This window comes from Delphinus delphis, chromosome 2 (assembly GCF_949987515.2).
Source record: "Delphinus delphis chromosome 2, mDelDel1.2, whole genome shotgun sequence".
Taxonomy (NCBI): domain Eukaryota; kingdom Metazoa; phylum Chordata; class Mammalia; order Artiodactyla; family Delphinidae; genus Delphinus; species Delphinus delphis.
Genome location: NC_082684.1, coordinates 49773076 through 49794299, shown reverse-complemented (window position 1 = coordinate 49794299; position 21224 = coordinate 49773076). Strand labels below are relative to the sequence as shown.

Genomic DNA, 21224 nt, shown 5'->3' with positions numbered 1-21224 from the left:
TTAGACAGGATAAAGATGGGCCCAGTTCATTAAAGAAGAAGACAGATGGCTATGGTGTATAGGCAGGAATAACAAAGGAGGGTTTAAAACATAAAATATAAGTTGGAGAGGAGTTTTAGAAAATTGATAAACCTATTGCATAAAGTAATCCACAGTGACTTAAGCGTCCTTGAGAAAGATCAGATGAATATTTGCATTGTCTTCTGGTTTATTAAAGTTTTAAATATTTCATGTTTAACATCTTAATATCTGAGATGTGATATGATTAAAAATATAGTTTCCAAATAGTTCACTAAATTTCAGATAATACTTTTCAACATTTTGGAATAATTTGCATTTCTTCCTTTGTGATTCCGTGTTCAACATTCATTGAAATATCTATTTCTGAGTTATAGCTGAGTTTAGTAATACAGTACCATTTTGATTACTGTGGCTTTGAAATAGATTTTAATGTGTCATATAAGTCAACTTACTGCTTTTTCTCAGAATTTCCTTGCCTACATTCTACAAATTGGAAGAATTTGACAAAGAGTTTTTGTTAAGTTCTAAAGACAGGCATTGTCACCCAAGAAGATGACGGTAAGAATCATTACTGACACTCAGTTGGTATCTTAGGGAAGGGATGGAACTGACATCACCAACAGATGGCACAGAAAAGAATAATACCTAACAGTTGATAACACTCATTACGGGCTAGGTACGGTTCGGAGTGTTTTACATTTATTATTTGGTTTAACCCTCAAAACAATTCTGTTTTTACCTCCACTTTAGAGATGTGGAAACTGTGGGTGAGTTTTCATTGCTTGTTCCAGGGCGTGCAGCTGGTACACCTTGGAGCCAGGACCAGAATTCAGACGGTCACCAACAGATGCTGTGCTCTCAGCTGCTATACCTGACCACTCTCAGGTTGTCTGACAGTGCAGAGGGTAGAGGTCACTTAATAATTATATTTAACATGTCTTTCATCTCTATTGCACAAAGCACTTTTACATGCTTTGCTTTGTGCCCCTTTCTTTGTGCAGAACATATATAAATGCATAGTTGGACATATTGCTCTTATTAGAGAGTTTTAGCCAGGGTGGAGAATGACTCACTGGTTTATACCTTCATGAAGTTTCTCTCATCAAGGTGGTTTCTTTTTTTTTCTTTTTTTTTTTTTTTTTTTGTGGTACGCGGGCCTCTCACTGTTGTGGCCTCTCCCGTTGCAGAGCACAGGCTCTGGACGCGCAGGCTCAGTGGCCATGGCTCACGGGCCCAGCCACTCCGTGGCATGTGGGATCTTCCCGGACCGGGGCACGAACCCGTGTCCCCTGCATCGGCAGGCAGACTCTCAACCACTGTGCCACCAGGGAAGCCCAAGGTGGTTTCTTTAGCTTTATGGTTTCCTTCATCATACACATTAAAAATCGTGGCCATACAGCAAAACACGTTTTGTAAGTTAACAGGTAATTGAACATTCAGCCATGCTTATTAGTGGAATTATAATTTATTATCTTCATTGCTTAGAGAATTTTAGGAAAAAATATTGGGGGAAAAAGGGCGAGAACACAAACCAAAATATTAGCCCTTTTAGATTTCACGGTGAATGTTTATTTCTACCTGGTGGGAGAAGGAAAAAAGATGTGAGCAAGGTTCATACCCACTGGGGGGATGTAAGACCTATTTTGAATTGCTTCCTTAATGGTAGCCAGGTTTTCTACTCTCTCCACCACTATGACCCTCAGGAAAGGGGCGGGTTAAAGTCCATGATAGGAAGGCCAAGGACGAAATGTAGAGGCGGTCTTCAACACACAGGAAGAGGAAGCAAACCAAAGTCCTTCCACTGACTAAGGGAATATGGGAAGAGGAAGAAAAGGTAGAGCCAGGAGGTCAGCGCCTCGGTCCTCAATACCGCTCCGTCTCTGCCTTAGGCTTTATTTCAGAGGACAGGTTTGGGGAAATAGGAACAGACTATTAAGTAGTTTGATAAAGGCTGTAAGGAGAGCCCTGGTCATGTCCAACATGGCCTCTCACCCCTTTAGAGTGTACAACTCAGTGATTTTTAATATATTTACAAGGTTATGCAACCACTGCCACTATCTAATTCTGTTTTATCTAATTCTGTACATGCAGCGTTCCCTAGCACAGCTGTGGCAGAGTGGAGCTGATAAGGAGTCCAAATGACCAGGCTGATGTTTCTGTGTATTTAATTAGGTGCTTCCAACTGTTCATTCCTATTTGATACCCTCAATTCTGTATGTATCCCCAAAACTGGTTCTTCAGAAAAAGACACGATTTAAGGAGCCTCAGTTATGTGTGATGTATCATGTCAGACCCAAGGTTCCCTAAACACCAGTCTAAGTGGAAGTAGCTGGCTCATATAGTTGAAGAATATACGCAGATATCTTTAGCATGTTCATAAAACTTATAAGGTAGTGTGATCTAAGATCTTCTTTAATTACTATAGTTTCTTTGCTCCATAATCAGAAATTCTGATTCAATGGCAAGCCCTCCTTTCTTATCAGTGAGTTGAATAGATGGGCAAAAGATGAACGCACACATTAGAGGCAGAAAAAGAGGATCTCATTTCCAGAAAATAGGGTGATTTCTTGCAAATCACTTAGTCACTACTATGAGGAAATTCGAGGGGGATCAGAAGTTCTATTCACCTCAACACCACGGGAAGAGGAAAACATGGCTAAAGTGTCCCATTAGGTAGCAAACAGAAGAGAAGGAAACCAGAAGATGGGGCCAATAGAGAAAGAAGAACAAAATATCAGGGTAGGCGGTGAGGAAAGAAGAGTGCAGAAACCTGGACGGACACAGAGCAGCAGCTCCTAACAACTGCCTGAGGTTCCACTCAGGTTACAACCTGGATCATATTGTTACTGAACCAAGTTTTTTAAAAAATTAATTTAATTAGTTTATTTATTTTTGGCTGCATTGGATCTTTGTTGCTGCACGTGGGCTTTCTCTAGTTGTGTCAAGCAGGGATGACTCTGCTGCGGTGCGTGGGCTTCTCATTGCGGTGGCTTCTCTTGTTGTGAAGCACGGGCTCTAGGCACATGGGCTTCAGTAGTTGTGGCACGGGGCTTCAGTAATTGTGGCACGGGGCTTCAGTAGTTGTGGCACATGGGCTTCAATAGTTGTGGCTCGTGGGCTCTAAAGCACAGGCTCAGTAGTTGTGGCGCACGGGCTTAGTTGCTCCGTGGCATGTGGGATCTTTCCGGACCAGGGCTCGAACCCATGTCCCCTGCATTGGCAGGCGGATTCTTAACCACTGCGCCACCAGGGAAGCTCTGAACCAGGTTTGTTTTGCCCATGGCACAGCGTACCAAACGCTGGGATGCTGAGGTTTCCAGGAAAGCAAACAGAGGAGGGAACAAATCTCAAACCCACCTCCCCACCCAAGGCAAGGGGCTGGGGTATTTATGGGATAACTGCATAAGGAAGCAGGTTGGTCTGAGGTATGGGGCTCGTGGGGCGCGTGGGGGGCATGGGGAAAGCTGATTGGAAAAAGGTGCGGTAAGTGTCCTTCTGCCCAGCTGTAACTAATTACAGGCCTTTGCGCCTTCAGAAGGTCACCGAGAGGACACTCACGCATGCCCAGTTGAGGGGTTGGTAATCCTATCCAGTCTTAATCAGCTCAGCTGGAATTAGACACAGCTGATGCCAAGTTCCTGGAAAACCACTCCCTCAAACATCTTATAGTTCAGGCTGCGAGCCGGGTCCTAAAACAACCTAGATTCGGGAAGGCAGGTGAAATGGATTTAACCCGTGCTTTCGATATGCTTTTAGGTCATGTTTTCCTTTTAATATAAAACCGAGGCTGTTCATTTGAAAAGGCTAGTTGTTGTAATTATTTAAAAACAATCGTATTGCTTAGCTACTCCAAGAAGTGGTGAAGGAACCAGGTTAGAAAAAGTCAGTGACACTGTATCTTGCAGTACAAGTTTGTGGAGCTTCTAGGAGCAGGTTTGTTAAGGTAAGTGCCCAGTGTTTGGAGGCAGACCCTCAACAGCATCTCACTGTTAATGTTTCATACTGAGTTAGGATTCAGGAGGTCAGCACCACTAGGCGACGGTGCAAGGTTCCTGAGGAGATGGAATGAAGGGCAGGTGTTTTCCCGAGCTCTGCGGGACCTTCCCATGACACTTTGCTCTGACAAAGGCGAACTGTCGTCCCCAAAAGGCAAAAACTAAGAAATTCTAAAGACACATGGGATGTTCTCTCATAAAAATCATTTATTGGCACACCAGAAATATCCATCTGTTCTAGTACAGTAGCTGTATGCATCTATAACTGCAATTCTGTGTAAACTACGTGTTACCGGTCACTAGAAATCTAATTAGCAGGATGAATTTAATAAGGAACAAGAGAAACTATGAGTCTACAGCGGCCCAGCCATCGAGTCTCATTGGAGAATAAATCATATATCAAATTAGTGTTGGCCTGCAACAGAATGTTTCTGTAGCCAAGAAAAACCAAGGTGGACACAAATAGGATAGCACCCATTCAATAAATCAGGTACACTTAACTAGAAAAACACCACAGCTGATAGGAATAATCTAAATCAAGTAAGCCCAAAAGTAAATTAGTAGCTATTTACATATATTACTTTTTGCCCAAACTTTAATTTGTTAGCCTTCCCATCCTACCTCTTCCCTTTTGTTATTCTTTTTCTTTTTTTTTTCCATGGTGAATTTCTTGGCTCCCTGGCAAATATTTAGACAACTAACCAGAACCTCCTTCTAGGTGCTACATTTTCTAAAACTTCATGTCAAACAAAAGGATCGGAAGGGTAGCTTATATAAGTCTATCTCTACACGGAAGTAATAAGCTTAGTATTCTGCTATCCATCATAGCAATGACCTACAATTTCCTTTCCTCCCAAACATTATTTGAACAATTCCAGAAAGTTGGGTTGTGAATGGCAGCAGAGAGGATGGATTGTTCATTTGTAACAGGCACAGATAGTGAGTCTACACGGAGACAAGCGCATTAATCCTGAGAATGTGAATGCTGTGAACTGCAACTTAAGATCCTCCGTTATGGACAATGAGTCTTCCTCCTTCTGGTCATTAATTTTTTTTCACATTTATTTTTAAGGCTTAGTATCACCGCAGTATTAACAAATAAGAATGCTGACATCGTTTCTACTGAAAAAGGACTCTGTGGTGAAGGGCAGCAAGTACCATCATTAAAATAGCACAGTTGAAAAGGCATTGAGTTGGTATGTTTCTGGTGCTGTGGCCAGAATGCATGGATTTTTAGCATCATTCTAGGGGATCTGAAAGATCTTACCAAGGAGCCTCTTTGGCCCTTGTTTATTTCCTTCCTAATACTAATAACAATTTGTAATAATTTTATTTTTGGTTTGTTCTCCTAGGACCATATAAGCTCCGGGAGGGCAGAGACCACACCTGTGTATTCACCACTCTGTCTCCATTGTCTAGAACAGTGCCTGGTCCAGAGTCGGTTTTCAATTAAAAACTTGTATTAAATGAATGAACCAGATCATGAAGTCCCCTGCCCTGCCTCTATTTAGAGACCTTCCCATTTCATTCAGCGACCAGGGTTTCTGGCCCGTCCTAATGACCTAGCTGTCCTGTGAGCCTCTACCCCTTCGTCTTTGTGTAGTCGGGTCGCTGATATCTTTGTGCTTTAGTGGATAGTAAAACTTTTCATTGCTGAAAAGACTAGCTTTGCAGAGCTAATGCTGCATGAGAGGTCGCAGGGTAAGAACACTCAAGAACGTTCTAAACGGCAAGCTCCGAATTTAGCTCATTCTTCCTTACCTCTCCCTACTACCTACCTCCTTGACAGAAAGTTTAAGAAAAAAGTTATCAGGAGAATTTTCTCTTGGCAGTGCCAGGTCAGTAAGTCACCAATGACATGATCAAAGGAGAAAGAAAAGATAACTCACCTACGTAAAAAAAACAATGTAACTAAAAGCAAAATCTGGCTGTGGAAACAAAGTGACATGGTGGGTTGTCTAGGTCTTCCGTTGGTTAGAACTGCTGAACATGGAAGAGAAAGCAGGCTTTACAGCAGTAGAGAGGCTGGAGGGAAAGGGGGGCTGCGGGGTGCGAGGACCAGCATCTCTCTCCTCCTCCCTCTCCCTCCAGCTCTGGCTGAGCTCCTTGCTGTTGCTCTCAGGTGGAGGTAAGAACAGGCAGCTGGCGCCTCCACAGCACATCTTTAGGCTATTGATGCTCTGCTGGAGTAGCAGTCGGGGACTGGGATCCCCGTGTGGAGCGTGACCTGTGGGAAGAGACTGTGAGTCCCAAAGGCACTGCAGGATCCCCCCCTGCACCCCTTCCCCAGAGCACAATGGGTGTGTTCCTCACTCAAAAGGGGATCTGTTCAGTTTTCTGTAACATCTATTATAGCAGGCATTGAAGAGAATTCTAGTAGAGTTCAGCCTGTGCTAAGAACCTGACCACCATGCTGGGCTCCCCACTCTTGGAGACACTTGATAATATGGTTCGCAGCCACTTGCTTCTTCAAAGGATTCTGGGGAGATTGTGTTCCTATGACTGAAGACACAGGCATGGATATGAAGGTAGAAAAGCCTGTTGGCCACACGGCGGTGATCACTGCCATGTCCATGGACAGAAAGCAGATGCACAGACAACTCTTCCCCTGTTATTTGTCCACTAGTTATTCCAGTTAGGATAAGCCTTTCATTTAGGGATGGACTACATGATTGCCAGGTATGAAGAAACGTGGGCACTTATTTAATATTTCACTGAATTTTGTCCAACCTCATACTTGAGCTGCATGGACCAGGCTAGAACCATTTCATGCACTGCTGTCTGTCATCTCTCCCCTTCTTGTCCTGTCCCTGTCTTCCCCAGCCCAACAGTCTTTCTCTAAAGATACTCAGAAACCCCTAAAGAGCGTCGAGTACAATATTCTTTGCAAGGGAAACAGCTGAAAATGTGGAAAACTTTGAATGAGGGTTTTCGAAGACACACTTCTAGGGAAATCTATAGCTTTCTTTTGTCCAATGTAGGGGCTGCACTCTGATTGATTAGATGTCAGCCATCCAGAAAAACCCATCTAGTTGCAGCAAGACAGAAGGGCAGAGGTCACTGGGTTGCAATCACTTCTACCGCACATACTGATAAACAACAATGGATTTTTAAAATAGCTTCCAAGACGTGGTTTTATATAGAGCAAAAATCGCCAGCAGTGTTTTGATTCTCAAGCCCTATCTATCCTATCGTAAGGCAGCCATTTGCTGAATGAGGGTCACAGTCGATGATGAGCTCTAGCTCAGGACGGAAGTGAAAGGTCCCGTCCCGGCAGAGGCTGGCAGGGCACACCCTCCCGCATGGCTCTGATCTTCTCTCCCACTGCCCCTCATCTGCCCCAGTTGCCACCTCCTGGCCCTTCCTTGCTTAAGTGAGGCCCCTCGTGCCTTAGAAACTTTGCCCTGGCTGTTCCCTCTGCCTGGAAAGCCCCACACAGCTCACTCCCTCACCCCCTTCAAGGCTCAGCTCACCTGTGACTACAATAAGGTCCACCTATGCTGACGACGCTGCTTAAGATGGCCACTGCCCTCCCTCGGTCTTGTCTCCACTGGATATCGCCTTCTAACATACTATATAGTTAACATAGCAGTTGTGCTTATTATTCACTGTCTGTCTCCTATAACTAGAATGTGAGCCCTAAGAGGGAAAGATTTTTGTTTTGTTTTCACCGGTAAACACCAATACTCATAATACTTCAATAGTGCCTGACATATTAAAGGCACTCAATAGATATTTGTTGAATGAATGAATGAGAAGAACTTGTTGTTTTTATTTACAGTAAATCATCAGTATGTGTTTTCCGTCCCCGAAGCGCCTGACAGAACTGATAAGAGTGCACAGAAATCGCCCCAAATTTCTGAGCATCATGCTAGCACTTCAGGCTCGCACCTTCACTTCTCTGGCACTCACGGCGCTTTGCATCAGTCATTTCATTTGTTTTCATGCCAGCTGATTCAAGAGTTTCCTTTCTACTAGAGAGGAAACTAGGGCTCAGAGGGACAATCATTAATTAGCCAGCCACGCAGAGAATCCCAGTTTCCCACCTGCTGTTCACTAGATTGTGTCTAAATATAACCGAGGGGCTCATGCCAATCTGGAATCATCTCACTTGTCACGTCCATCCCACCCGGCGCTCCTCCCCCCCCCTTCCTCCGCGTCTCGGTCTGGGCCTTCGGTGGGCAGGGGCTGAGTTCGCTGCCCGTGGGCAGCCTCAGAAGCAGAGTCTGCAGCTCACCTGCACGTTCCTGTTCAGGCTGACTGCCGGGAAGAACAGCCCTTCCACGTTCTCAAACGCGATGGGACCTTGCTGCTCGTCGTTGATAAAAAATGTCAAGGTTTTTCTATTTAAGTCTAGGAGGACCCCGATCGTGGCCCCCTTTGTGATCCCTCCCTCAGTTCTGTGGGAAAAGAAAACATGGGGTTTCACTTGCCTGTCATCATTCTAGAAGCTTCCCGTTTTGTATGGTTAAACCAGTATTTTTTAACTTGTTTAAAAGTACTGTTCCTCATCCCCACCCCAGGAGCCTTTTAAAACATTTTTCCCCCTAATCGCCCCTCCTCACTTACAGTTTTAATACCGCAGATATACTGTGTATCTGCTGATGGGCTGTACGTATATCTGTGCTTTATATATATAAGAAGTAAGATCTTTTGCTCGCTCCCTGGAAAACCAATTTTCACTCCCCTGTTGAGAATGTATAGGTTCACCGTGCCGTTGCCGAGAGCGAACTCCTTCATACAGGGTCTCTACAGGCTGTCGTCTAGTAGAAAACAAAGCATCAAAGACCAGGAGCAAAAAGTAGCCTCTGGGCTATCAGAGCTCTGCCTAGAGCTGGGTCTCACGCTTTGCACATATGGTGTGAATTAAGCGTCATTAAATACAAAATGATTTAATTTGAAAGTCAAAGAAGCACTTAAGCTGAACCTAAAACACATGCATGAAAAATGGGATTTGGGCCCTTCTGCTCTCCGTGAAACAGAAAAGCTCATTCCAGAAAGATGGTAATTTGGGGCATGCTGAATTTGGAGAAGTTGGAGGCTCTTCATAAAACGCCAACACCGGAGAAGAGGAATCTCCTCTCTGTAAGGTGAAATCATTAATTATACTGTAGGAGGTGGAGTGACTGTCATTTGACCACGAATTGTGTCTTACGCTTCCATTGATGGTTTCACAGAAGCCATTGAGCATGGATGATCAGATTTGCCTTTTTCCTCCTCTTTGAGGGCTAGCAATACTGAACTTCAGCCTCATCTCAGCAGAGCACAGAAATGTTAGAGTGTTGTTCTTTCCCCGCCCCGGCGCGCAGAACGCAGACTGCCAGTAGTGGTGAAAACACAGGGGTGTCAATTTCATCTTGGAAATTCACAGCTTCGGCAATGAGGGCACTGGTGACATGCAGTTTGCATGCAAGCAGATGTGCTCTGCCTTAAGAAAGTGTTTCTCTGCATAGCGTGGCAGTTGTGTTATTACTCACTCCTTCACTCCAAAATAAAGAAGCTAAAAGGGAAAAGTAAGCGTGGTACATGGCATCAGGGAATCTGGTGACAGAGGGTCCCCCCAATGTGAATTACTGAAGACAATGGCTTATATACATCTAGTAGGATTTGATATCAGGCTGGAATGGCATGTGTGCTCACTTCAAGTGATGGTGAATAATACACAACTGAATGCAGTTGTATAGAAACTATCCAAGGGGACAGGAAGTGAAGGACCTAGGAGTCCTACTGGCTGGAAAAGGGGCAGTGATGAGCATACAGAAAAAGCTGAGACAGTGGAGTCCACTGCCTACCACTGCCTGACTCACTTTCCTTGTGATCCAACTGACTACAACTGTATTTTTGTTTTTTTCCCAGAGACACCAATGAATGTATCCTGGGGAAATCTTTGAGAATAAGGTGGACTAGGATCCACAAAAGACACTTCTCTACCTAGGAAACGTGTGACAAATACATTTGAGGAAGAAAACGCACACCGTATGAAAAAGGAGGTCTAGAAAAAATATGATAGCATGGGTTACATTATACTTGCCTATATTTTGGTGTTAAAGGAAAACCTTTATTTACCTTTGTTCTCTTTCCCCAGCAAACTGGGTACTCTGAGTCCATACAATAATAAGAGAGCTCTTCAAGTACAAAACTATCCAAATTGGCATCCACACGACTTCGTTTAATGAATGGCTACTATTCTGAGAAGTGGCATTGATAATAATCATAATAAGAAGAACAGTGGCTTCTATTTTCAGGTGGATGGGAGGCATTTTTGCATGATTCATGTAATCACGGGAACATTTATGCATGGAAAAACATGATTTTCCTAATTGGTGGATTTGGAAACCGATGTTCAGAGAAACTAAGTCTCTTGTCCAACAGTGCTTCTCTGGGAAGTTGTAAGTCTGGATTTTAGAATCCGGGAATGTTTTTCTATAATACATATGCATGAGGATTCTTAGTTTCCAGCCCTGGGTGGAACGTAGCAATGAGGGACCTAGGAAAGTACTCATGTCTCTGTCATTATGCAAATAAAATAAAATAAAACTCCAGGAGGGACTCAGCCAAGAGCAGTAAGACTTCTACTTCATAAAGATCGCCTGCCTGTCTTCCTTCATGTTGTCTGTTTAACAGGTCTCTGAACTCGGGCTCTCGTTCTCGACCAGAAGCCAACGTGAAGAAGGCTTGCTTGGGGGGTAGGGGCTGCAGGGTACCTGTTGGTGTGCGAGTTGTTGTGCATGAACCAGCTCCGGTTGTTGTCCACATACATTGCCCAGGCTTTGTCGTCCTTTCCTAACATCACATCCTTCATCACGTTGTTGCGAGCCACACCAAAGGCAGGGTCTGGGTGGTTGTCATAGCGATCCACCGTGAGCTCCCAGTAATGGACACCCTTGGAGAAGCCAGTCTTCCCCAGCACCACCCGGTCATCGTAGCTACTGCAGGTCACAGTCAGGTTGTCATTGGAGAAGATGATGTCAGAGTGCGCCGAGCCAGGGTCAAAAGCAAACCAGGCCACTGGGAACAACAGAAGGGAGGGCGGTTACTAAGACGGACCCACTGAGCTCACGCCATAACGCACTCCTGGGCCGGAGAGGAGCGTCTTGTCCCGTTTTCATGCTTCCATGCGGGAAGGAGGTGTCCAGGGCCAGAAGGGGCTGTGAGTGAGCAGACAGGGGGCACTTCCTGGGAGCTAGGGCTCTCTGCGCCCAGAAGCAGACGGAGGACACACGACCGATTCAGCAGGGGTTACCCGGCTCAGCCTGCACTCCCAGCCGGGTGATCCGGAAGAGCAGTGGCATCGATTTTGGAAGGTGCAAGTCCCTTCACCCGGTGACTGGCAGAACAGTACACCAGAGACATAAGGGGAGAGGGATGCGCTAAGATGCCTGTGTAACCCTGAGACGGGGAGGCTAGGAGCTAGAGTCCTAGATGGAGGAGGGATAAAACACACTCAGTGAAACAAGGAAATGTCCCTTCTGCAGAAGTGCTCAGGTCTACTCGTTTTGAAAATTTCCTCAGTGTTAGCGAAAGCTCAAAAGCTTCGAAGCTATCAGCAACAGAAACTAATTTTCATGAGTGATTGTGACTTGGATGTAAGACAGGTTGCTTCCTTCACCACAAATGCAGTTTCCGTGTTACTCCTAAAACTACCGTGTAAAATGTTTTGGACCTTAGGTGCAGATGGAATGACGTCTTTGTACGCAGCGCTGTGCCCGAGTTCTAAATGTCACCTGCCCAGAACTTGCTCTGGACAGACGAAATTGCTGATGTATCAGATCTGTGAGCCACCACACATGCACTTTGGTCTTTGCTATTTGTAACAGAATAAGGTTATTCCATACCTGCCAACAGCTTTTTAATATCAACTGTTGTCATTCCAAGTGAAAGGCATGGGAGAGAGAAATAGGAAGCAAAATTGACATTGATAAGAAAACATGTCTCTCTTGATAGACTCATACCAAAAAAGGGCTCAGTTTAAAACTGCATACACTACTCAGTTTGAAACTGTATCAGTCTGATTAGTACCTTTGCCCACAAGTGCTCTGCTTATAAAGAGTGCTTTGCATTGATGTACAAGAAAGCTGGGGGAAAAGTAATCTTCTCTGAGGCATAAGATTTCAAAATACAGACTCATTTTTCTGCGCACGTGAGAAACTGCTATAGTGGGATTTGAACGACAGTTAGACAATTCTATTGACATAGAATAAGCTGCCACCGTTTATTTTGTGAAGGGAGTGGAGCACATCAAGCACATATGTAAAAGATAACAATTACAATAGGTATACTTGCCTAATTGAGAGTAAGGTGCAGATTGTGTCTCAAAATTGCATCCTATAAAGAGATACTACACATCAAAGCTATGAAACAACAACCAGGTCAATAAAAATTATTTGTATACATGTAAAAAGCACCAGCTGAAGAGAGTCACCAGAGGCCTGATTCATGAAAAACCAAAGCCCTTTCTATATTAGTTTACTTGCCTGGGTAAAAATTGCCTCTCTGCTCTTTCAAAATGAATAGTACATCTTTTTTTTTTTTTTTTTTCATTTAATAAAATCTCCTCCAATTGTTTCTAAACTGTACGGCTTAAATTTTCATCATCTTCCGAGTTTAATCTTTTCCACTAAAGTTTCCGTATTCAGAAGAAAATGAGAAAAATTCATCCAATTGAAATGGAGAAATCACTGAATCTTGATAAAACTCCATTCTACATCACTATTCCATGTACTTCTAACTCTGGTTAGGCCCAGAGGCCTTTGCTGTTACTTGGGCTCAAGTCACATGATAATTATATAACTAGATGTGTAATGTAATCCCTATGTTAATACATACATCTGGTAATTATTAATAATGACATGAATTAAATGTCGTAAATATGAAAATGACCTCATCTCTTTAGATTGTTTTACTACATGAGTCCTTTTCACCTAAGGGAGGGAGGGGGAAATGGTGCTGAAGGGGGTGGGAGTGACCTCAGAGATGTATTGGAATCACCTGTGCGACTTTTGCAACCGTCTCCCTCTTTCCCTAACATCCCCTTACCTACTCCATGAGAAGTTTCATCAGGGTGGATGAAGCCGTCTAGTCTTAAAATGTTCAAAGGTGTGTGAACTACAATTTCAAGTGCTGTCAGTGACTGATCTAGGAAATGTGTTTTTGATGAGCACCAGGGTATCTCCTAGAAAGGATCATTTAATGTTTTTTCAATTCAGTAAGGCCCTTATGTGCTAAATAAAGGATAATACACTGAATTAAAAGAATTTTAGAAGAATTAAGAAAGCACCTTAGAAAGGACTAATGATTGAATTAAAAACAAAATGTAAGGATTATGATATTACTTTTGGTTTTTTTTTTTCCTCTAGGATGAATTGATATGCAGAATAATCATTTTCTCCAACTCATGGCTGAATACTTATGTTTAGTTTGTATCAATTATCACTTCAATTCCTATTCACAGGTTAGAACTTAGTGAGTACAGAACACCTGGAGTTTTAAAACTGAATCTGATATCCAGCTTTGGACATAAATTTGTAGAATCTGAATAGGGCTTTTAAATTTTTTAAATGAATCATGCCTTGTGCAAGTCTTTTTCAAAACAAGTTTTCTGAAATCTTTTTTACACTACTTTAAACACACCATCGTACATTTAAGTTTCAACGATACAACTAGAACAATGGTGTCAAGTACAGCCATCAGATATCCCCAAACCCACATATTTTATTCTTGAGACAATATACATTACAAAGACTATAACAATATTTCAGTACATTAGACACAAGTGAAAAGGCTTCCATAACAAAGCATGTCTAAAAGCCAATAGCGCACAGAAAAACATTAAGAAACATAAAAGCACAAAGAAAAATGTCATTTTAAAGAGCGCTTGAAGTCCCTGCATCCTTTTTGCACTGTCATGCTGTGGGCTTCTTCATTCCAGGATGTGGGATGAGCAAACAGAATAAAATAACAAACAAAAGAAACCTTTGGAAATGTGAAATGTGCATCGTAAGTATCCCTGATTACAATATAGTCCTGAAGAGATCAAATAGGACTGCAGTTTAGATATTTTAAGATTCTATTGGCTAGACAGAGTTCATGGCACAGTATCACTAGTCCAGCTTCCTGAAATCAGCCTGAAGCCGTGTCACAACCCTCTTAGCTGTGGGAAACTTGGGGAGGCCAGACTTTTCAGTGACTCCCATCTTTGGGCCTTAGGCTAGTTGAGGGTTTCTGATTTAGCTGGTGGTGGTTCCTCCCCTTTGCTTAGAAAAAAATCAGCCATGACCCTGTCTGACCAGTGAGCGCAGGATTCGGCAGGAAATACTTTCACTTGCTGCTCTCTGGTGTGTCTGCTTTGTATGATGTATTCTGCTGTCGGCAAGTTTTTTACTTTTATTTTTTCAATAAAGATCTCTTGAGTCTATGTTTAATCAGACCACTCCAGGCTGGGTGCACTGATCCAGTCTCCCAGACACAGCTGGTTTCCTGGATACAGCAGGGCTGCAAACCTCCATACTAAGGCCACAGCCTCCACTCAGCCAGCACCTGCGCGTGCTATGCCACTGCATGTGATGACAGAGCAGGTTTCCCATGGTGGTACCAGCTTGTGCAAAAAGAACAACTTCACTCATCACTTTCCGACACCATTATATACATTGACCACAGCTCGATGGGTTGGTCCTCACACCACACACACAAGGATGCCACAAAGCTCCCTCATCCAAATGCTCCTCATACCGGAAGCAGGCCACAGACACAGAGACTAGCTCATCCCCCTCTGCACGCACATGGACGCCAAGAACGAAACAGGTATTCAGAGATGCCTTCAAGGCACAGAGATCAAGAGGAAAGGTCAGACGAGCTCAGCTCACCCGGTGCATTGAGAGACTGTAAAGAGGAATGCAAGCTCAGCTGATGGGGTGAGGATCGGAAATCAAAGTAGGATCTCCTGGGGAAGCTGGGCTGTAGATTAAGGGTGGAGGAGAAAGGACTCATTCTACGGAGCGGCAATCTTTCCGAAGGCACTGGAAAAGGGACTGTCTGTTCTTCTGAATCTGTGTCTAAATGTAAGATCAACGCAAACTAGAGATCAGAAATCTGCCACCTGCTGGGCACAGTTTTCCCCAAGACCTGCCTTACGAATGCATTTTCACAAAGCTTCATCCACCCCGTAGATGCCAATGTGGTTTGAGACTGGGAGGGAATTCTCGGCAGGTCGGAACCCATGACCAGAGGATACTTCAAATATCACAGACAATTGTCTTCTCTTCTCCCAATTTTTAGTGGTAGAGAAGGTATTGGAAGTTTCCGTTTAATTAAATATCTTTCGAGTTGAATTTAGAAACCTTAGAGGTAAATTTTACCCATTGATGACCAAGAGGAGATTAATACTTCACCCTCTCCAGCTCCCTTGGATGTTACTACCTGTACAACGATGGCCTCTTAAAGAGTTTCTATTTAGGAGGTGACGATTTTGACCAACTCTTTGCTGTTCCATAGTTTTCCTTTTGTCTCTTATTTTTTCCGTTTCTAAATGGACGAGGTGGTTTTTCTATACCAGCACACTCAAGACTTGCTCTTTGAATAGGAGAGGAAGATAGGGCTGAACAAGTAATCAGGGAAGGAGCCTTACCTTTGTCTCTGCATTAAGATGAGACCCTAACGATGCCCTTGAACATCTCTGGTTCTCTAACAATAAACAGACCATGGGCAGTGGTGAGGTGCATTTGTGGCAAAAACGTCTTTATTTTCAGATAGTCAGGTCTGGCATGAAGATCACTATTATCCCAGAGTAAGGACATATCAATTACTTGATTTGGTTCTAACATTTAGAGTAATTTAGAGGTAGCTCCTCTAAATTACTAAAATCATTCCTTTCTCTTTTGTTGAACAATAGGTGGTTGTATGCAGTAGGGTTATCTGGTCAGAGACAGATGTTTTACCAATAGGGGCCTTCTTAGAGCTTAGTTTGATAATAATAATTTAGGAAATACAGATGGCATGATGGTAGTATTCTATGTCCAAAACCACCAAGGAACTTGCTTCTCATTGAAAAAATAATTTTGTTTTGGTGGCCAGAGAGTGTTCCTGGGAATATTTTTCTGGTTTGAGTCTGTTAGCATGTTCCTCTGTGTTGAACACAGCCTTATCCTATCCAAACGCTATTCTGCGTGCGCTCAGTGGAGCACGTGTGTGCAGAACGGGATTCTATTGGAAGAGCTCAGAGCAAGGGCATTGGTGGAGCATTTCAGCTTAATACTGCCAACCCGGTCTCATTTTCATTTCTGAACATATCAAAATTAGCTTTTCAGGCTTTAGACTTATCCTTGGGGAAAATTCTTTTCTTTTTCTTTTTTACTTTTTTACAGAAAAGTGTAAAGCAGATTTTCAGAGAAAAGAAATGGCTACTTATGGAGTTAAGGCTTTGTGTTCCCAATAATAATACATTCCAATTTTCTTCTACCTAAACTTCAGATGGTTCGGGTAATTTGGCATGTGTGATCATTTCCTTGTTCAGAAATGATTTACATTATAATGATCTCAGGGGGGAATTAGTCTTTTAGTTTAATGGAAAAATTTGAAAGACAATTGCACAGCACCACAAACTGATATGGGCTTCTTTTAGGGAGAGAATTTACAATTATATTTATCTCAGTAAAACATTTTTAACAAGAATTTGCTTGGAAATGTATTTTTCACCAAGTAATAATAATTAATTCATTATCCTTAAAATACTTGTTGCCCTGAAGATTAAGGGAAAGGACACATACAGTAGAATGAATTTCAGGGTATACTGAACTCTCGAGTAATCATTTGAAAACCAGTGAAGAGACGTGTACTCTGCATCCAGACTCAGGGAGCATATCCAATCCCATCATACTCCCCTTTTCTATTCTCAGCACCGGGAAGAAGCACTTGGAGTTGGTGATGGTACCACTCTGCGGGACTGGGCTGAGGGCAGCTATGGTTATTCATGGGATTACTAACTTGACACTAAAATGGTTAGCTTTTCTATCCTTTTATGTAGATCCGTTATTTATTGATGACCCAATTGTCCCTGACTCCTCTCAGTCTTGAACCATGCTCTCTATTCAAGCAAGCTTATTTAATATACATGTTACCCAATCACTCCATCTCTGTCTCTGAATTTTTCCCACCTATGGCCTCCCATACCCTACCAGCTGGGCTCTTACCCCATTTTCTCTAAGAAGCTCCTAAAAAAAACTTCCTACCTTGTCATGAAAATTGTCCAAATGAACTGCAAGAGAGCACTTTCCACTTGATCCCAGCAGACTCTCTGTGCCCTTCCCCATGGGCACATGGTGCAAGTGTTGGGTCAGTTGCCTACAGGTCATCTAAGTCACTTGATATTACCTTAGGTTGCAGGAGTCTAAGAGGGAAGACACTTATCTCGATAACATCTGAGCAGCAATCACAAGCTTCCCCTTGAAGTCCCCTAGGTTGAGGATCTCATGGCCTCCGGCAGCCCCCTCCTGTTTGTAGTCATTGCTGACATGGGTCTGGATAGATCTCTTTGGGAACTCGACTCCTTAATCGTACCATTACTATCTGGGGCCGTACAGAACAGCGCGCTAGTTCTTCAAATATTTGAGAGCAGTCACCGGCCCCCTTTAAATCATCCCTTTTCTGGGATAAATAGAATCGATTTCCAACCTTTCTTCTAGGGTGTGGATTTCAAATCTTTACTCTCCTCATCGTGCCCCTCTGGACATGTTCAAAGACATGAACCAAAGACAGTAAGACAACATTGGGAACAGTGGTGCCACACCCATGTTTAGCCAAATCACACAACTAACATTGAGCCTACACATAGCTACCCAAGAGTGTATTCTGTGTTATACCCAGGATGCAGGAAGGATGTACATGCCACTTCCTTACCTCTCCTTCAAAGCACAATTACTGAGATCTGGAGAAGGCTTTTCAGCCATTAATATTCTGTCAGTCACGACAAAGAGGAATTGGGTTAGTGCTTTTTTCAGAATACATGATATGAAGCTATGTTTCAGGTCATAGCTAATAACCAGGATAACTATTATTAATTTTTCACGTATAGGTCGCTGGAGGAAGAAAAATAGCCCCTTCAAAGATTTTTAATTTTTTTGTCATGTTTCATCACATGCAGTGATCCTGTCTGCTGAAGAGCTTTGCTGGGCAAAAAGCAGTTTAGCAGGAAAGAGCAACGGGAAACAGAACGCCAACGGAATACTGGTGTGGCAGCTCCGGGCATATCAGTAACTCTGGGATGAGGACAGTGTTTATAATGGGAGTGTGACGAGACACACTTTCCCTCAACTCTGTCAGTGACCATCACTCTCCTCTTGCCTTTGCCTGGACTGCTTTCCCTTCCCACCTGGATTGGCCGGACTCTGGAGTTGGGGCCTCTGCTTGGAAGAAGTAATCAAGAATCATCAAAGCAAAGATTGGCTGGGGACCACACTTATTATTTACTGACTTTTGGGTTTGAGGCAAAAAAAGAATATTTAAGTGGTGTGCTCCTTTTTTGCCTTACTGTATATTTATTTTATTTGTTCATTAGCAGACATTGCATTAAACCTGAGCAGCTGGGAAATGGGACGCATGAAGTTGGGAGGAGAACTGACCGTATTTAGAGAAAATCTGTATCTTATACTACTAATTGGTTTTTATACTTCTGAGGGTAGAGTTTCTTGACTGATTCCAACATGTACAGTGCACTAAAGATTTCTACAGATGTGGAATATTTGGAAATGTAAAGTACAGTCTTTGAGGTATTATTTTTGGAATTCAAAGAGGAAAGGCAAACTGACAGGGATTCCATAGGCTAACCCAGCTTGTATTGTGCTCTGGTAGAATTCTTGGTTATCTTCCTGTCTGGTAGTGAACAGCTTCATAACTTAAGCAGTCCTTGGGTGCTGGTTCAACAAGATGGTTGTATTTCAGAGTACAGTAAGGCAAGATATGTCACTAAGAGCTGCACGAGCAGTGTTAAAGATGAGTTTCAGTTCAATTATAAACCAGCTGTAAAATAATTTGCTTTTGTTGGGAAGACTTGAAAAGAGACAAAGAAATGAATGAAGGGGTTGAGTGTCCTTAAATGATCTAATGAGCATCCAAAGTCACAGTTATGTCCCACTGGTACATAATTTACAGTGAAAGGTGGTATTATAATCTTTCTTAAGTGTGGCATGAACTGCAGTTGAGAAGTGAGAAACATTTCCGTTCTGAAAAGCTCCTTTTAAAAGAAGAAAGGCAACAGGCTCTTTCCACCCTTGGGACAGCTGCACACTCTGTCACCAAGTCCTCCACTCCAAGTTAGAACACCAGGGCATGATTCATAAGGAACTATCATCAGAAGAACTGAAAATTCCTATATTTCAAAGAGATACAAAAGATTCCAAAGGACCAAACTGCTCCCCAGAGTGTCAAGTGCAAAGCACATTCTCCAAAAGCGAAAACAGGGTTTGGATCCAATTCGGTCTTATGGAAAATCAGGCAATTCTCTGGGATGTCGTGCATGTTGTCAAAATTAGAAAGAGCAAAGCACCTCTTCTCTGGGCTCTGAAAGCTGTCACGATGCCTCTCACCTTGGATTTCATAAAATCTACCTGGATTTGTTCAGGTATGGTTTACCTACCTTGAGGAATTTGTCCTGGAAATGCATATCCCTCTAACTAGATACTTTTATTTGGGGTTGCAGGGACGGCTCTGGTGCTCGGAGTCATGAAAACTACAGCCGAGGCAGAGTGGACCATACGCTTTTCCTTGTGTGATCCTTTATCAGCTACTTCCTACTAGTGTTGAATTTTCAGTGTCACAGGCAACCTCTGAGACCCACTAGAACCCCTGGGGCAAGTAGGAGGCGGCTACGCCAGTCCATAGCGTTTCCTGAAATAGTAACAGCTTTCGGCCGTGATTTTGAAGACAGAAGCCACAGAAGAAAACCAGGGGGTATTAACTGTAAAAACTTAGAGGTCATCTGCTCTAAGTCTATAGTTTTAGAGACAAAACAATCCCCCCCCACCCCCCCGCCAAACAAAACCGTGAAGTCCAGAGAGATTAAGGGACACATCTAAGTCACACTGCCACCTGTGATGGGACAGGATAAGGGCCCCAGGCACATCAGTTCCTGGTAGATAAAATTTGGGGGCTGACAAGGCCATTGCTCTCTTCTGTGCCTTGGAAACGTATAAAAGGTAAGGTCGATGCTATAGGCCATGGGGCACATTTCAGTGGTCTCAGGGGTGACCAAGGATTGTGTGGAGGACCTAATTATCATTCTCCACACCCTGCATTATACTGAGGATGAATCTTTCTTGTCTATATAGAGTGATTCCGTGGACTGTGGTGGTTAGGAATTGAAAGGCAAATACGTCATCCTCCCCTTTGGGATTCTGACCACACAAGGTGGGCAGGCTGAGATCAGATGAGGTTCTTTTCCCTCCACAAGGTTACATATTCTCTGGTGGGAAGTAGGGTGGGCGTGTGTCTCAGTACATTAAGGTTTAAGAGTACAGCACTTATCCTGGCCCCAAATCACTATAAAATATCTGCAAAGAGACTTTTGAACAGATGCATCTGGGGTCATTCTGGGCCTGTATTCTGCCTGCATCACTGAATATTCTCTGGGTTATTTTCTGTGATGTGTGGGACAAGAAGCTAGCACACTGGAAAGGGTGCTGTGATGCTGAGAGCCTAATGCGAAAGAAAAAGGCATTTTAATCTTTATGAATAACACTTTCTATGTCCCCTTTTAGAAAGCAGTTTCTAAGATGTGATTTCAAGAGTCCCAACCCTTTTGTTGTCATTAGATAAAACAGTCCTGGAAAGCATTGTGGAGATGGCTTTTACGGCTGTTCAAGTAAGACAATGCTTGAGAGCACTTTTGCTCAGTGCTCTGAGCACCTGTGTGCAGAGAATGCTACAATTTACAGCCTTATCTACAGCCTGATTCTCTCATGATCCCTGATTATGCTTCCCACTTTTCCTCACAGTTGAGATCTGGAGGGCTGAGAGCTTCTGTGAATAAATAACTCTGTGGTTTCAACCCGAGCAGGGCTCCCAGTCCCAGACCTCACTTGGTGGGGTCTTTCAAGGACCTCAAAGATGTGGCTCTGACATCCTTTTCCTTCCCAGGCAGTGACCCATCACTGCCAGCTGAAAGTGTCCACGTTGGAGAGAAGCTCAACCCGGGGGGTTGGGGAGCCAGAGGGAAGACAT

The 21224-nt window shown here is 43.3% G+C and overlaps 1 protein-coding gene across 5 annotated transcripts in view; it reads right to left on the bottom strand.

Moving 5' to 3' along the window:
- Positions 1 to 4210: 4210 nt before the first annotated feature.
- Positions 4211 to 21224, bottom strand: part of TRIM9 (tripartite motif containing 9) — a 112191-nt gene continuing 95177 nt past the window's right edge. For 2 of the 5 annotated variants that reach the window (XM_060004566.1, XM_060004567.1), the window contains exons 8-13: positions 14879 to 15067; positions 12300 to 12341; positions 11852 to 11875; positions 10721 to 11024; positions 8254 to 8416; positions 4211 to 6243 (exon numbers count right to left, since the gene is read on the bottom strand). In XM_060004566.1, the coding sequence (XP_059860549.1) occupies positions 6181 to 6243; positions 8254 to 8416; positions 10721 to 11024; positions 11852 to 11875; positions 12300 to 12341; positions 14879 to 15067 (785 nt within the window). In that variant the 3' untranslated portion in view covers positions 4211 to 6180. The remainder of the gene's footprint in view (positions 6244 to 8253; positions 8417 to 10720; positions 11025 to 11851; positions 11876 to 12299; positions 12342 to 14878; positions 15068 to 21224) is intronic. The other 3 variants (XM_060004570.1, XM_060004571.1, XM_060004569.1) reach the window with 2 other exon arrangements.